Consider the following 16900-nt stretch of genomic DNA (forward strand, 5'->3'; position numbering starts at 1 on the left):
CCCGAGGGGGGGACTCAGGGCGGCTTACAAAATGGCACAATTCAATGCCTACACAATAATACAATAAACGTATAAAAACAGCAGTTAAACAGTTAAACAATTAAAACAACAATATATATCACAGTCAATAGCCAATCTCAAGCACAGCGTTCGCCAACTCGGAGTCCATACTTCGTTCCACGTTGTCTATTCCTATCAGTCGTCGCAGTCCTTTATTTATCTGCCAGATTGCCCAAACGCCTGGTCCCACATCCATGTTTTTAATTTCTTTCTAAAGGAAAGAAGGGATGTCGCTGATCTAATTTCCCCAGGGAGTGAATTCCATAGGTGAGGGCCACCACTGAGAAGGCCCTGCTCCTCGTCCCCACCAATCTCACTTGTGACAGAGGGGGGGCCAAGAGCAGAGTCTCCCCAGAGGATCTCAAACTCCGAGGTGGGACATAGAGGGAGATGCGTTCGGACAGATACTCTGGGCCGGAACCGTATAGGGTTTTGTAGGTCAAAACCAGCACTTTGAATTGTGCTCGGAACTGGATTGGCAGCCAGTGGAGCTAACACAACAGGGGGGTGGTGTGCTCCCTGTATGACGCTCCGGTGAGCAGTTTGGCTGCCTCCCGCTGGACTAATTGAAGTTTCCGAACAGTCTTCAAAGGCAACCCCACGTAGAGTGCATTGCAGTAATCTATCCAGACTCTCGCTTGCTGGGGTGTTCCAGCAAGTGTCTCTGTAGATCTTAGAAAACTATTTCTTGATTTAAGTCGTTGACATCCTGCATATCAGATACTTACATTACGATTCATAACAATAGCAAAATTACAGTTATGAAGTAGCAACGAAAATAATGTTATGGTTGGGGGTCACCACAACATGAGGAAATGTATGAAGGGGTTGTGGCACTAGGAAGGTTGAGAAACACTGTCATACAGGGACATGAGAGAAGCCTCTCATAAGGATGGTAAAACATCAAAACATCCAGGTGCACCCTGAGCAACGTCCTTGCAGACAGCCAATTCTCTCACACCAGAAGCGATCATGCAGTTTCTCAAGTTATTATGGGAGTTGTAGTTCACCAACACTCTGTACCAAACTCTGTACCAAACTGGTGATGGAACTAGTAAACTTGCCAGACATACCCAACATGCCAAACTTTGAATATTGGTGGGGTTTTGAGGAGACCAGCATCGTATTAGATTTAAGCTCATATAGTTCTGTCAGTGATGTTGATGAAATATAACATTGTAGGGTAGACTATGGTGTCAGTGACCTGATTCAGACAGGGAAATCCTGCTCCAGTTTGGCTCCTATGCTGTGAATTTACTCACTGCTTCCTCCTATGATTCTATGATTCTATAATGCTCTCAAATGATCTCCTTTCCTTGGAGGTTCATCTTAATTATAGTCTAGTGTTACATTAGGTTCAGCCAAGTTATGATTTACGGTAATAATGTCCACAGCAAATTTCTAGTTTTATGGGTGCACCATAGTTTAGCCCTTTGGCTTTCCACCTGCTTTGTGCTACGAGTGCATTTAGCACATGGATTGGCTGGAACTTCTGGAAGATGAATTCCAAAACATCTGTAGAGCCAAAATTTCCTAGTTCATGGTTTACAATAGATTTAGTTTACGAGGGTTGAATGAAAAGTAATGCCTCCACCTTCGTAACTCCTCAACAGATGGCAGTACTGGTATGTAGCAGGTACTGGCTTGTTCAGTAGACTCTCCTCTACAGTTCCATGTTGGCGGGAAGCCTTAGCATTGAACGGCTGTGTTGTTAAAGTGCGTAGTATGGAACCCTGTGCAGACGGAGTGTCAATGCGATTTAAGCAACTTACAGTCATTGAATTCTTGACAGCAGAAGGTGTCACCGCAAAGGAGATTCATCAGAGAATGCAAGTTGTTTATGGTGATTGTGTTGATGTGAGTACTGTGCGTCGTTGGGCAAATAAGTTTAAAGATGATGAGGTGGGAACATCTGACTTCTGTGACAAACAAAGAGTTGGACATCCTGTGACAAAGTTTCACAAGCAAAAGATTCCAACCTCAACACGAAGGTGGAGGCATTACTTTTCATTCAATCCTCGTATTATTATATTATTGTGTGTGCTGTGATGTACATGTATTTACATGTACATCACAGCACACATCCACATTATTTGTTGTTGTTCATTCGTTCAGTCGTCTCCGACTCTTCGTGACCTCATGGACCAGCCCACGCCAGAGCTCCCTGTCGGCCGTCATCACCCTCAGCTCCTTCAAGGTCAGTCCAGTCACTTCAAGGATGCCATCCATCCATCTTGCCCTTGGTCGGCCCCTCTTTCTTTTGCCCTCCACTTTCCCCAGCATAATTGTCTTCTCTAGGCTTTGCTGTCTCCTCATGATGTGGCCAAAGGACTTCAACTTTGTCTCTAGTCTCCTTCCCTCCAGTGAGCAGTCGGGTCTTATTTCCTGGAGGATGGACTGGTTGGATCTTCTTGCAGTCCAAGGCACTCTCAGAACTTTCCTCCAGCACCACAGTTCAAAAGCATCGATCTTCCTTCGCTCAGCCTTCCCTAAGGTCCAGCTCTCACATCCGTAGGTTACTACAGGGAATACCATGGCTTCGACTAGGCGGATCTTGGTTGCCAGTGTGATGTCTCTACTCTTTACTATTTTATCGAGACTGGACATTGCTCTCCTCCCAAGAAGTAAGCGTCTTCTGATTTCCTGGCCACAGTCTGCATCTGCAGTCATCTTTGCACCTAGAAATACAAAGTCTGTCACGGCCTCCACATTTTCTCCCTCTATTTCCCAGTTGTCAATCATTCTTGTTGCCATAATCTTGGTTTTTTTGATGTTTAACTGCAACCCAGCTTTTGCGCTTTCTTCTTTCACCTTGATTAGAAGGCTCCTCAGCTCCTCCTCGCTTTCGGCCATCATTATTTACATTATTTACTTATTTATTATTACTATCATTATTCACATGTACATCACAGCACACACTCAGATGGGAACATCTGACTTGTGTGACAAACAAAGAGTTGGACGTCCTGTGACAGCAACCACCGAGTTTCACAAGCAAAAGGTTGATAGATTGATTCAGGATGATCGTCGTATCACTCAGAGAGAAATTTAAAGCATAATCGTCATTTCACAAGAACGTGTGGGTCACATTATTACTTTGCTTAGCTATCGGAAGATCTGTGCACGATGAATACCCAGTATCCTGACGCCTGAAACAAAAGCGCACAGACTTGAAACTTCAGACACTGGATCTCACTACCATACGACATCCTCCATACAGTCCAGATTTAGCACCGTCTGACTTCCATCTGTTCCCGATAACGAAAGAAGATCTGCGGGGACATCATGATGCTTCTGATGAAGATGTTGAGAAAACTGTGAGACGCTGGTTGTGGAAACAGAGTGTCGACTTCTTCCGCGACGGCTTCAAAAAACCTGTTGGCAGAAATGTATCCAATTGTCTGGTGGTTATGTGGAAAAGTGAATAGTGGTTTTTAAAGAGCACATTCTAAAGATTATTTCTGCATTTGATTTTTTAAAATATTCCTATCCAAACGCAAGTAACGAAGGTGGAGGCATTACTTTTCATTCAACCCTCGTCGTTGTTTTAGATGTTGTTGCAAACTGCCCCAAGCCAGAAAGTCAATGAGAATCTGAGTGCATCAATTGAGGAAAGGGTGTGTGAGGTCAAAATATATCTCTGGTGACTGTCTAAATGTGTGTCTTCCCCATTATGTTTCCTCCTATATGTACTAGGTTTTTGCTTCTAGTAATTGCCTGAATAACCCATTATTTCCTCTCCTTCTACTATTATTTTAATCCAGACTCAAAAGCAACTCATACTTTCTCAGCAGTGTAAGTTATAAGTTGTGTTTGCCTGTGCTTTGTAGCTCTCCTCTGACCCATTGTTAGTTGGCTTCAAGTACAATCTATTTTAAAACGTTTCGAAGCATTAGGAATTGTTCGTCTGGAAAATCCCCAACTACAGCTGTAGCCAAATTTCCATCTCAACCATGTGGCTCGGAGTGAACGAAAATGTTTAGGTAACCTGTGGAAAAAGTGCGAGGAACTCTCAAAGATGAGTTTGAAGGCACGAGAACCTTTTTGAGTGGGGGAGTGGGAAAAAACAAAATCCAAAACAAACAGAATGGTGCTGTAATGATGGAATATTAGGATGGGTTCCCTCAACTTTTTGTAAGTTTGCTCAAATTGTATTCTAAGTGTGTGGACCCAGTTTGAATTGGGATAGTGCAATTTATCCACATGATCTTTATTTATGCTCTGCTTTCCTCCCCAAACCTGGGCTGTTTATATTATTAAAGAACACAACAGATTAACTTGCAAAAGATTAATAGGGCCCTGGTCATAGTGGGCCCTGGTCAAAGTGGGTCCTGGTCAAAGTGGGCCATGGTCAAAGTAGGCCCTGGTCAAAGTAGGCCCTGGTCAAAGTGGGCCCTGGTCAAAGTGGTCCTTGGTCAAGTTGGCCCTGGTCAAAGTGGGCCCTGGTCAAAGTGGGCCCTGGTCAAAGTGGGCCCCGATCAAGTGGGCCCTGTTCAAGTTGGCCATGATCAAGTGGGCTCTGGTCAAAGTGATCCTTGGTCAAGTGGGCCCTGGTCAAGTGGGCCATGTTCAAAGTGGGCCCTGGTTAAAGTAGGCCCTGGTCAACGTGAACTCTGGTCAAGTGGGCCCTGTTCAAAGTGAGCTCTGGTCAAAGTGGGTCCTGGTCAAAGTGAACTCTGGTCAAGTGGGCCCTGGTCAAAGTGAGCTCTGGTCAAAGTGGGTCCTGGTCAAAGTAAACTCTGGTCAAGTGGGCCCTAGTCAAAGTGGGCCCTGGTCAAAGAAGGCCCTGGTCAACGTGGGCCCTGGTCAACGTGGGCCCTGGTTAAAGTGAACTCTGGTCAAGTGGGCCCTGGTCAAAGTGAGCCCTGGCCGAAGTGGGCCCTAGTCAAAGTGGGCCCTGGTCAAAGTGGGCCCTGGTCAAAGTGAGCCCTGGTCAAGTGGGCCTTGGCCAAAGTGAGCCCTGGTTAAGTGGGACCTGTTCAAGTGGACACTTGATCCCATAACCAGGTCTTGATTTTTCTTCTAAAAGATAGGAGGGAGGTGGCAGATCTGATGTCTCTAGGGAGGGCGTTCCACAGGCTGGGGGCCATTGCTAAGAAGCCCCTGTCCCTTGTCCCCTCCAGTCACGTTTGTGATGGCGGTGGGATCGAGAGCTTAAGTTTCATGATAGTAGAGCAACTGCTTTGGGAGACGGTGGTTGCATCCGGACAACGTAGCCGGTCCAGCGGAGTTGATGGCGGAGTACTAATAATAGTAGTAGTAGTAGTAGTAATAATAATAATAATAACAACAACAATAATAATAATTTAGACAGTGTTAACTTCTCCTCCTTGAATTTGTCACATTCTCTTTTAAACCAGTTGTTGGCAATTGCTACTATTTGAGGAACAAAAACACGAATGCTCACTGGCATGGAGCATAGCTTGCCTACGACTCTTGATGCTCTTCAGGCAAAGCTGCTAGACTCAGAAGTGTTTCTCTCTGGTTTTCATAACAAACCCAATCACTCATTTCCCCCCATGTCATCTCAGCTTTAAACGAAATGAAGCATTCCCAAGACATCACCAAAACACTTGCCGTGCCCTTTGTGAGCTCATGCGCAGATGGGTCCTATGCACAATGTTTGTGTCCCTTTGAAGGATCTCCAAGAGTACTTTTTGGTCCGTTGCCCAATTGTTAAGTCACTCTTTCCAAAGACGGTGCTGCGTTTTGATTTTTTTCCCCCCACTTGGAGTGACAGGACAATAAGCTTAAGCTTTTAACCTCTTTGCTCATTACCTGGAAAGGAATCTTTTCAGTTTTCTCAGAAGAGAAACAAGGCTGGGTCGAAACAGGCAGAGACTTGTGTTCGCTCAGCCAAACCGAGGGTCCTTTTGGCAATGAAAGCACGTCGTAGTGCGGTCGATCCTCAGTGGTTCAAAACAAGAAATATCTCTAGTCATGTGTTCACTTATTTGAAAGAAAATTCTATTTATATTTATTTAGAACTTTTGTATCCTGTTCTTCTCTACCTCCGTGGAGGGACTCAGAACGGCCGACAGAAAAATTCAAGGCTATACAATAAATAATGTCATACAACATACAATAAATAAGTTCTAAAATACATATAAAACAATTCATCACAATTAAAAACAACATCCAACTCAGTCCTGAACGTTGTGGCCAAATAGCTGCTAGTCTATATTGAATCATCTGTCAATCTGGGGGACATGAGAGAAGCCTCTGGACCTCTGAACTACAAGAAGCACTGCCTGAATATAAGGCAAAAAGTGGGCGCTAGAAACAATATCATACGAAAACCAACTGGCACAACCTGGGGATCACAACCAGATACAGTGAAGACATCTGCCCTTGCGCTATGCTACTCTGCTGCTGAATACGCTTGCCCAGTGTGGAATGCATTGGTAAAGTGGATGTGGCTCTTAATTTTGTCATTTGAGAGTTGTAGTTGCTGGGATTTATAGTTCACCTAAAATCAAAGAGCATTCCGAACTCTGCAAATGAAAGAGTTGAGCCAAACTTGGCACACAGAGCTCCCATGACCAAGAGAAAATACTGGAAGGGTTTGGCGGACATTGACCTTGAGTTTTGGAGTTGTAGTTCACCTACATCCAAAGAACACTGTGGACTCAAACAATGATGGCTCTGGATCAAAACTGGCATGAATGCTCAATAATGTGAAAACTGGTGGAGTTTGGGGAAAAGAGACTTGACATTTGGGGGTTGTAGTTCCTGGGATTTATAGTTCACCTCCAATCAAAGAGCATTCTGAACCCCACCAATGATAAAATTGGGCCAAACTTCCCACATAGAACCTCCATGACGAACAAAAAATACTGTGTTTTCTGATGGTCTTTAGCGACCCCCCTGACACTCCCTGACACCCCCCCCTCCCCGGGGTCCCGACCCCCAGGTTGAGAAACACTGGTGTAGGGAAGGGTAAAGATTTTCCCCTGACATTAAGTCCAGTCATGTCCGGTTCTAATAATAATAATAATAATAAACCTTTATTTGTACCCCGTTACCATCTCCCGCAGGACTCAGTGCGTCTTACAAGAGGCCGAGCCCAAAATACATCAGAAACGAAAAACACAACAACAACAATACAATACAACAATAAATAACTCATAGCAAAGCAAAACAATAACAAAAATATCACGACACATTTAAAAACCTGTGGCAGGGCCAAATATAATGATTAAAATTTTTAAAAATTCTGGGCATGTCCAGGTGAAATAGGATGGATATTTTGCGGATAAGAGGGTGTGCAGACAGGGTTGTTGTAGGTTTTTCCGGGCTATATGGCCATGGTGTGCAGACAATTCTAACTGTCTCGTAAAGTGCATTTGGGACATATTGCTTGGGATTCCTTAATCTGGGAAGACACACTGGAACATCCACGTTTTCAAGCTCCTTCTGAAGACTGCCAATGTTGGGGCATGCCTGATGTCCTTGGGGAGGGAGTTCCAGAGTCGTGGGGCCACCACCGAGAAGGCCCTACCCCTCGTTCCCACCAATCGCGCTTGCGATGCAGGTGGGATCGTGAGCAGGGCCTCTCCAGATGAACGAAGAGATCATGTGGGTTTGTATACGGAAATGCGGTCACGTAGGTAGGTGGGTCCCAAACCGTTCAGGGCTTTGTAGGTGAGCACCTGCACCTTTAATTGGGCCTGGAAAATGAATAGCAGCCAATGGAGCTCCTTAAACAGGAGGGTTGACCTCTTCCTATAAGGAGCACCAGTTAACAACCTGGCCGCTGCCCGTTGAACCAACTGAAATTTCCGGGCCGTTTTCATTTGCATGTTTTTGAACTGCTAGGTTGGCAGAAGCTGGTTTGAAAATATGCAAATGTGAGTAGATCAATAGGTACCGCTCCGGCAAGAAGGTAACGGTGCTCCATGCAGTCATGCCGGCCATATGACCTTGGACGTGTCTGTGGACAACGCCGGCTCTTTGGCTTAGAAATGGAGTTGAGCACCAACCCCCAGAGACGGACACAACTAGACTTAATCTCAAGGGGGAAAACATTGCCCGAGGAAAAGATGAGGAGGTGGGAACGAAGAGTAAGAGAAGGCCTTGTCAGTTGGGTCACTTGTGCTGAGTGTGTGCTTCTCTCCCAGTGCCAGGTTTAAGTCATGGAAATGAATGGGCAGGAAGTGTGAAAGGCCGGAGGCTGGCAGTTGATTGTGGAAAAACCTTCGTATCCAGTTGTCCGCTTGCCATGTTGTTGTTGTTGAGAGGCGACGGCTTGTATGCTCTTGGAGCAAAGTGTCTCAGAGGAGGCTTTTTTGCAAAGCCAATTCTGTTTTTAATCATTTGATGTTTTCCTAAGCGAAATGACACTAAAGAGATGGAACAAGGCGAAAGGAAGCAACCAGAGTTCCAGAGAGAATTGATGTCTAAATAACTTGAGCTTGGAAACTTTATGATGTTGTTTGTGCTTTGAGTCATTCCCATCTTATAGAACAGGCATGGACAAACTTCAGCCGTCCATGTGTTTTGCACTTCAACTCCCACAATTAGTTGCTGGGATTTATAGTTCACCTACAATAAAAAAGAATTCTGAACTCAATGTAATTGAACCAATCTTGACATATAGAACTCCCAACAGAAAATACTAGAAGAGTTTGGTGGGCGTTGACCTTGAGTTTTGGAGTTGTAGTTGACCTACATCCATTTGGCACAAATACCCAAAAAGCCTAAATTTGAATAATGGTGGGGCTGGCGGGGGGGCATTGATGTCGTCATTTGGAAGTTGTACTTGCTGGGATGTATAGTTCACCTACAATCAAAGAGCATTCTGAACTCCACAAATTATGGAATTGAACCAAACTTGGCACACAGAACTCCCATGACCAACAGAAAATACTACAAGGGTTTGGTGGGCATTGACCTTGAGTTTTGGAGTTGTAGTTGACCTACATCCATTTGGCACAAATACCCAATTCGCCTACATTTGAATAGTGGTGGGGTTCGGGGGGGGGGGGGCATTGATGTTGTCATTTGGAAGTTGTACTTGCTGGGATTTATAGTTCACCCACAATCAAAGAGCATTCTGAACTCAATGTAATTGAACCAATCTTGACATACTGAACTTGCATGACCAACTGAAAATGCTAGAAGGGTTTGATGGGCATTGACCTTGAGTTTTGGAGTTGTAGTTGACCTACATCCATTTGGCACAAATACCCAATTCGCCTACATAGTGGTGGGGTTCGGGGGGGGGGGCATTGATGTTGTCATTTGGAAGTTGTACTTGGTGGGATTTATAGTTCCCCTACAATCAAAGACCATTCTGAACTCCACCAACGATGGGATTGGACCAAACGTGGTACACAGAACTCCCATGACCAACAGAAAATACTGGAAGGGATTGGTGGGCATTGACCTTGAGTTTTGGAGTTGTAGTTCACCTACATCCAGAGACTCAAGCTAGGATGGATCTGGACCAAACTTGGCACAAATACTCAATATACCCAACTGTGAATACTGGTGGGATTTGGGGAGGATTGACCCACATTTTGGGAGTTTTAGTTCACCCACATCCTTATGCATTTTCTCTAACGGGAACATTAATAAAAAAAATAAAGGAAAGACTAACTTTTTCTCTAATAAATAGTGTGACATACTACCTAAGCTTCTTCTTTTGCTGCTGCTCTTCATACTGATGCTGCTGGCCCACTCTCAGTCCCACGTGGTGTGGTCGCTTATCCCCCTGCCTTGAAGGGACTAGCTGGTGTGAACCTCGATACAGCCTTGCGTGCTCTCTCTTGCCTGCGCATGCACACCACGCTGCCATGCGCTTTCCCCTCCCCACTTGGTCTCAGAAATAGCTCTCCCCTTGGCTGAGAGGCCAACTGAGAGGCGGGCCAATCACACCAAAAGGTGGGCTTTTGGTGGGAGGATTTGCTGACTGTTTCCAAAAAGGAAGAGAAGGACAGGTGGAGAGATCTTCAGCCTTCTCTGCCAAAGGGGTTCCTAAGACCATCAGAAATATGTGTTGTTTTGATGGTCTTTGGTCACCCCGCTGAACCCCCTCCGGGGTCCAGACCCCCAGGTTGATAACCATTGCCTTTGAAGACTGTTTGGAAGCTTTAAGTGGTCCAACGGGCAGCAGCCGGGTTAATAACAGGAGCGGCACTCAGGGAGCATACAACTCTTCTGTTGCGCCAACTCCACTGGCTGCCAGTTTGCTACTGGGCACAATTCAGAGTGCTGGCTTTAGCCTTTAAAGCCCTAAACGGTTCCGGCCCAGCTTATCTGTCTGAACATATCTCTCCCTATGAACCAGCTAGGAGCTTAAGATCATCTGGGGAGGCCCTGCTCTCGGTCCAGCCTCCTTCGCAGATGCGATTGGTGGGAACGAGAGTCAGGGCCTTCTCAGCGGTGGCCCCTCAGCTATAGAACGCCCTCTGTTCTGTCGTGCGCTGGGCCTGTAACAGCTGTCTTTTCTATAGGACATATACTTTAAGCCCAGCAGGAAGCCAGGGCACCTCAAAGAGAGGTTCTCAGGGATTTCTCTGAAGTGATGGTCTTTAGAGTCTTTAATGATGCAACAAAGTCTTTATTATGGAACAAACATCGGCTCAAACAACATTTCAAGGCTTTCTTAGTCTAGTCCTCAATGGACTGGTAGTTGACTTTGATTAACTGTATTTTCTCTGTAGGAAAAAACCCTATTTAACCTCTCCCAGGCTGTTTACTCTCTACGCCTCATTGGTGTGGGTCCTACTACCGATTCCAAATGCGTCTGGGTATCGAGTAGACCTACTAGCCGAGGCTTGTAGATATTTCAGCTGGAGTTCTGTGGATCTGTAGTGCTGTCCCCCCTCAGAGAATTCTTTGAGAACTTCAGGGCTGTTTTCCCTCTGATTGCTGTGAGGCTGAGAGGCTGTGAGCTCTCCGCCAGAGCCTTGGGACCTTTCCCCTGGAATTTCTGTTTCTGTTTCCCCGGATGTTCTTGAGAAAAGAAGCTTTTCTACGGGATGAGCTGGTCTATGTCCTATAGTTTATCTTCCTTATGAGAGACTGCCCAAAAATGGCTCCTTTCCCTCCCAGAGCCCTGAACAAGGGGCGGAACCAGAGCTTAATTATGATGGACAGGAGGCCTGCCCTATGACTGCAAACACATAACAGAAAGAAAATAAAGTTGGAGCTCCTGGTACAGCCGTACCAGCACACCCTCCCTAGGGATATCAGATCGGCCCCCTCCCTCCTAACATTTCGAAAGAGAGTCAAAACCTGTTTGAGCTAGGCTTTGTAAATGCAGTGTAGCAGGCTAATTTAGATCCACAGAACGATTGAACGATGCGACTGGCAAATGATTTTAATAATGAGACGCTGAGGACTTGTGTTTTTATTGTTTCTACTCTTTTATATGGCTTATAGTATATGTTAATGTTTTCAACTATATTTTGTGTTGTAAACCGCCTTGAGTTGCCTTCGGACTGAGAAAGGCGGTATATAAATATAGTAAATAAACAAACAAACAAACAAATAAATAAATAAATGCTGCTCTAAATTAATATCCGCTTCCTCCTAAAGCTGAATTTTAAGCATTCAACTGCGCCCACACAGTCTAGATTTTATCTAACTAGCAGGCAGGTCGGGTCCAGTTTTTTTGTGATGTGTGGAAATTATGATAATGCTAGAGTCTGGGATCCGGAGGACTGTTCTAGATGCACCTGCGGTCACACCCAATTATCACTTCAAACAATAACTAACTTTCATTTCCCTCTTGAGATACCCAGACTTGTGACATCACCAATGTTTCTCCTTTTTCTTTCTTCGTTTATTTTGTTAAACAGGGAAAGTCTTTACCCCCAAACAGAAGCCAGTACAGACGTACATGGAAGAAAAAGTGACTCTCGATCCGGAACTGGAGGAAGCATTGACAAGTGCGACCGACACAGAACTTTGTGACCTGGCAGGTTGGTGGTGTGCAACTGGGAAGCACTCTTTAAATGCGATATGCAAATTGCAGAAGCCTACCGTGTTGATTTGCTGGAAGCCCCTTCCTTGGAGGCTTTAAAAAAGAGGCTGGATGGCCATCTGTCAGTATGATTTGATTGTGCTCTTCCTGCATGGCAAGGGGTTGGAATGGATGGCCCATGTGGTCTCGTCTAACTTTATTATTCTGTAATTCTATTACTTCTGGAGTTTTAGTTTAAAAATATAACATAATAATAATAATAATAATAATAATAATAATATATTTATATTGCGCCCTTCTCCCCAAGGGGACTCAGAGCTGATTATAATTTCATAATAATAATAATAATAATAATAATAATAATAATAATATTGCACCCTTCTCCCCGAGCTGATTATAATTTGATGATAATAATAATAATAATAATAATAATAATAATAATAATAATATTTGTATTCCACCCTTCTTCTTGAGGGGACTCAGAGCTGATTATAATTTCATTAATAATAATAATAATAATAATAATAATATTTCGCTCTTCTTGAAGGGACTCAGAGCTGATGATAATTTCATAATAATAATAATAATAATAATAATAATAATATATTTATATTGCGCCTTTCCCCCTGAGGGGACTCAGGACTGATAATTTAATAATAATAATAATAATAATAATAATAATAATAATTGTATTCCACCCTTCTTTCTGAGGGGACTCAGAGCTGATGATAATTTCATAATAATAATAATAATAATAATAATAATAATAATAATAATTTATATTGCACCCTTCTCTCCCAGGGAACTCAGAGCTGATTACAATTTAATAATAATGATAATAATAATAATAATAATAAATATTTATATTCCACCCTTCTTCCTGAGGGGACTCAGAGGTGATTATAATTTCACAATAATAATAATAATAATAATAATAATAATATATTTATCTTGTGCCCTTCTCCCTGAGGAGACTCAGAGCTGATTATAATTTCATAATAATAATAATAATAATAATATATTTATATTGCACCCTTCTCTCCCAGGGAACTCAGAGCTGATTACAATTTAATAATAATAATAATAATAATAATAATAATAATAATAATATATTTATATTGCTCCCTTCTCCCCGCGGGGACTCAGAGCTGATTATAATTTCATAAATAATAATAATAATAATAACAATAATAATAATAATAATAGTATATTTAGTATATGGCATCCTTGAAGTGATTGGACTGACCTTGAAGGAGCTGGGGGTGGTGACGGCCGACAGGGAGCTCTGGCGTGGGCTGGTCCATGAGGTCACGAAGAGTCGGAGACGACTGAACGAATGAACAACAACATATTTATATTCCACCCTTCTTCCTGAGGGGACTCAGAGCTGATTATAATTTCATAATAATAATAATAATAATAATAATAATAATAAATTTATATTGCGCCCTTCTCCCTGAGGGGACTCAGGACTGATAATTTCATAATAATAATAATAATAAAATTGTATTCCACCCTTCTTCCTGAGGGGACTCAGAGTTGATTATAATTTCATAATAATAATAATAATAATTATTATTATTATATTGCACCCTTCCCCCTGAGGGGACTCAGAGCTGATTATAATTTAATAATAATAATATTATTATTAATAATAATACATATTTATATTGCACCCTTCTTCCTGAGGGGACTCAGAGCTGATTATAATTTAATAATAATAATATTATTATTAATAATAATACATATTTATATTGCACCCTTCCCCCTGAGGGGACTCAGAGCTGATTATAATTTAATAATAATAATATTATTATTAATAATAATACATATTTATATTGCACCCTTCTTCCTGAGGGGACTCAGAGCTGATTATAATTTAATAATAATAATATTATTATTAATAATAATACATATTTATATTGCACCCTTCTTCCTGAGGGGACTCAGAGCTGATTATAATTTAATAATAATAATATTATTATTAATAATAATACATATTTATATTGCACCCTTCCCCCTGAGGGGACTCAGAGCTGATTATAATTTAATAATAATAATATTATTATTAATAATAATACATATTTATATTGCACCCTTCTTCCTGAGGGGACTCAGAGCTGATTATAATTTAATAATAATAGTAATAATAATAATAATAATAATAATATATTTATATTCCGCTCTTCTCCCCGAGGGGACTCAGAGCTGATTACCGCATATAAACAGACACAGACAAACATTCAGTGCCTTGTCACAATGGAACACAATGTAACACAGATACACAAACAAAGACAAAGGCTTCTCCTTTCATTTCCGGCTCTGTAGTGCTCATCTCCATTTCCAAGTCAAGGAGCCTGCGTTGTCTGTAAACACCTCCTGGTCGTGTGGCCAGCATGACTGCATGGAGTGTCTTTTTGCCTTCCTGCCAAGGCGGTACCTATCCATCTACTCACCTTTGCATGTTTTCGAACTGTTAGGTTGGCAGGAGCTAGGGCTATGGGGAAAAATGTGGGCTATGTCTTATCGAGGTGGCACATTGGAAAAGGCAACTGATTTCCCCCTGCTTCCTTTCTCTCGATAGCTATCCTTGGAATGCACAACTTGATAAGCAACTCTCAGTTCTGCGATATTGTGGGAAGCAGCAACGGAGTCAGCAACGAAGGTTTCTCAAGTGAGTACTCACGTTGGATGCCTAAAAGAAACACTGTGGGTTACGTTGGGAGGAGAGCCTTCCTTGAACGATAGAGAAGGCTTGGGATGCAAATGGCAAGGGCAAATCCTATCGGAAAACATCTTGCCCAGAAAGTCCTATTTTAGTGTTGCCGTAGGTTAGAATCAACTTAAAGTCACATAACAACAATGCAACGTTGGTGTTTGTTTAGATAACTTCGCCATGGAAAATTGTGTTGTGTTTCTTGGTGGGTTTACATATATTTATTTCCATAGGATGGGCGTCTCTGCATGAACACTTGCAGAACTGGGCCAAAAACTCTGTAGCCTTCCAGATATTGTTGGGTTTCACTTCCCAACATCCTCAGTGGTCAAAGATGATGGAGGTTGTAGTCTACGTGCCATTGATTCCCCAGTCTAGTTGTAGAAGATGTTATAGCCGACATGTTTCTATGGCAGAGAAGTCTACCAATGGCCAAACGTGGTTCCAAGAACCCTCCTCCTCCACAAATCCTGGGCACCACAATTCAAGAGAGATATTGACAAGCTGGAATGTGTCCAGAGGAGGGTGACTAAAATGATCAAAGGTCTGGAGAACAAGCCCTATGAGGAGCGGCTTATCTAAGAATTGTGTGAATTGTCTTCTTTGTCTCTTACTTCAGATATAGTCAAAGGTGAAAAGATGGTTCCTGTCTTTGATGAGCCACCAAACCCAACCAACGTGGAGCAGAGCTTGCAGAGGATCAAAGAGAACGATCCTCGGCTTGTCGAGGTTAACTTGAACAACATAAAGGTAACTCTCCAGAGGGAAAACCTATCCAAAGCAATTCCAGTTGGTTCCAGTAAACATTGGGCAGTGCTATAGCACCGCGGACTAAATATGTGAGCAAATAATAATGACGAAGTATTAGTAATGACTTTTTTTGTCTTAATTCAAGAACATTCCAATTCCGACGCTGAAAGAATTTGCCAAGGCACTGGAGAGAAACACCCACGTGGAGAGTTTCAGTCTTGCGGCCACGCGGAGCAACGACCCTGTTGCGGTTGTAAGTTGTTGTTTTTTTCCCCGTGTCAGGAGCGACTTGAGAAACTGCAAGTCGCTTCTGGTGTGAGAGAATTGGCTGTCTGCAAGGACGTTGCCTTGGTTGATTGTTTCCCCATCCTTGTGGAAGGCTTCTCTCATCTCCCTGCATGGGGAGCTGGAGCTGACAGAGGGAGCTCATCTACGCTCTCCTCGGATTCAAACCGGTGACCTGTCAGTCTTCAGTCCTGCCAGCATAAGGGTTTAACCCCTTGCACCACCGGGTTGCAAGTGATACGATGGATTTTGTGAATAATGTATATGTTTATTGGTGCAACGGGTTAAACCCTTGTGCCTGGTGGCGCAGCGGGTTAAACCGCTGAGCTGTTGAACTTGGTGACCGAAGGGTTGGCGGTTTGAAACCAGGGAGCCAACCTAGCAGTTCGAAAACATGCAAATGCGAGTAGATCACAGTTGTCGCTTCTGCGGGAAGATAACACCGCTCCATGCAGTCATGCTGGCCACATGACCTTGGAGGCGTCTACAGACAATGCCTTCTCTTCATCTTCGAATTGAGGATGAGCGCCAACCCCCCAGAGTTGGACACGACTAGACTTAATGTCAAGGGGAAAACTTTACCTTTATTGTAAGAGATGGTTGGGAGTCAAGGCAGGGTGGCAAGAAAAATGGACAGCAGCTTGAAATCCATTGAGTATCGTCCAATTGACGACCTAAAAGGCATTTCCAGTGCCAGTCGGTCCATGACCAACTTTGGAGGCAGATCCTGCTAGAAACAGCGGTTTCTAGATTACTGCAATGCTCTCTACGTGGTTTTGCCTCCGAAGACTGCCCGGAAGCTTCAGTTAGTACAACGATTACTAACAGGAGCGGGGTACAGGGAGCACACCACTCTGTTGCACCAGCTCCACTGGCTGCCAATTAGCTTCCGAGCACAATTCAAAGTGCTGGTGTTAACCTATAAAGCCCTAAACGACTCGGGCCCAGTTTACCTGTCCGAACATATTCTCCCCTATGAGCCATCAAGATTGCTAAGATCGTCTGGAGGGGCCCTGCTCTCGGTCCCACCGGCCTCACAAGTGCGTCTGGTGGGGTTCAGGGACAGGGCCTTTTCGGTGGTGGTGGCCCCTCGACTCTGGAACTTCCTTCCACTGGAGACTAGAACTGTCCCTTCTATCTTGACGTTCAGAAAACAG

The 16900-nt window shown here is 43.4% G+C and overlaps 1 protein-coding gene across 1 annotated transcript in view; it reads left to right on the forward strand.

The window, feature by feature from the left end:
* The window catches only part of LOC132762363 (tropomodulin-3-like), a 68523-nt gene that overhangs the window by 35876 nt on the left and 15747 nt on the right, over positions 1–16900 (forward strand). Inside the window, exons 4-7 of the mRNA XM_067471406.1 lie at positions 11868–11990; positions 14577–14666; positions 15328–15458; positions 15604–15711. Of these exons, the coding sequence (XP_067327507.1) occupies positions 11868–11990; positions 14577–14666; positions 15328–15458; positions 15604–15711 (452 nt within the window). The remainder of the gene's footprint in view (positions 1–11867; positions 11991–14576; positions 14667–15327; positions 15459–15603; positions 15712–16900) is intronic.

Source organism: Anolis sagrei, chromosome 9 (genome assembly GCF_037176765.1).
Source record: "Anolis sagrei isolate rAnoSag1 chromosome 9, rAnoSag1.mat, whole genome shotgun sequence".
Lineage (NCBI taxonomy): Eukaryota > Metazoa > Chordata > Lepidosauria > Squamata > Dactyloidae > Anolis > Anolis sagrei.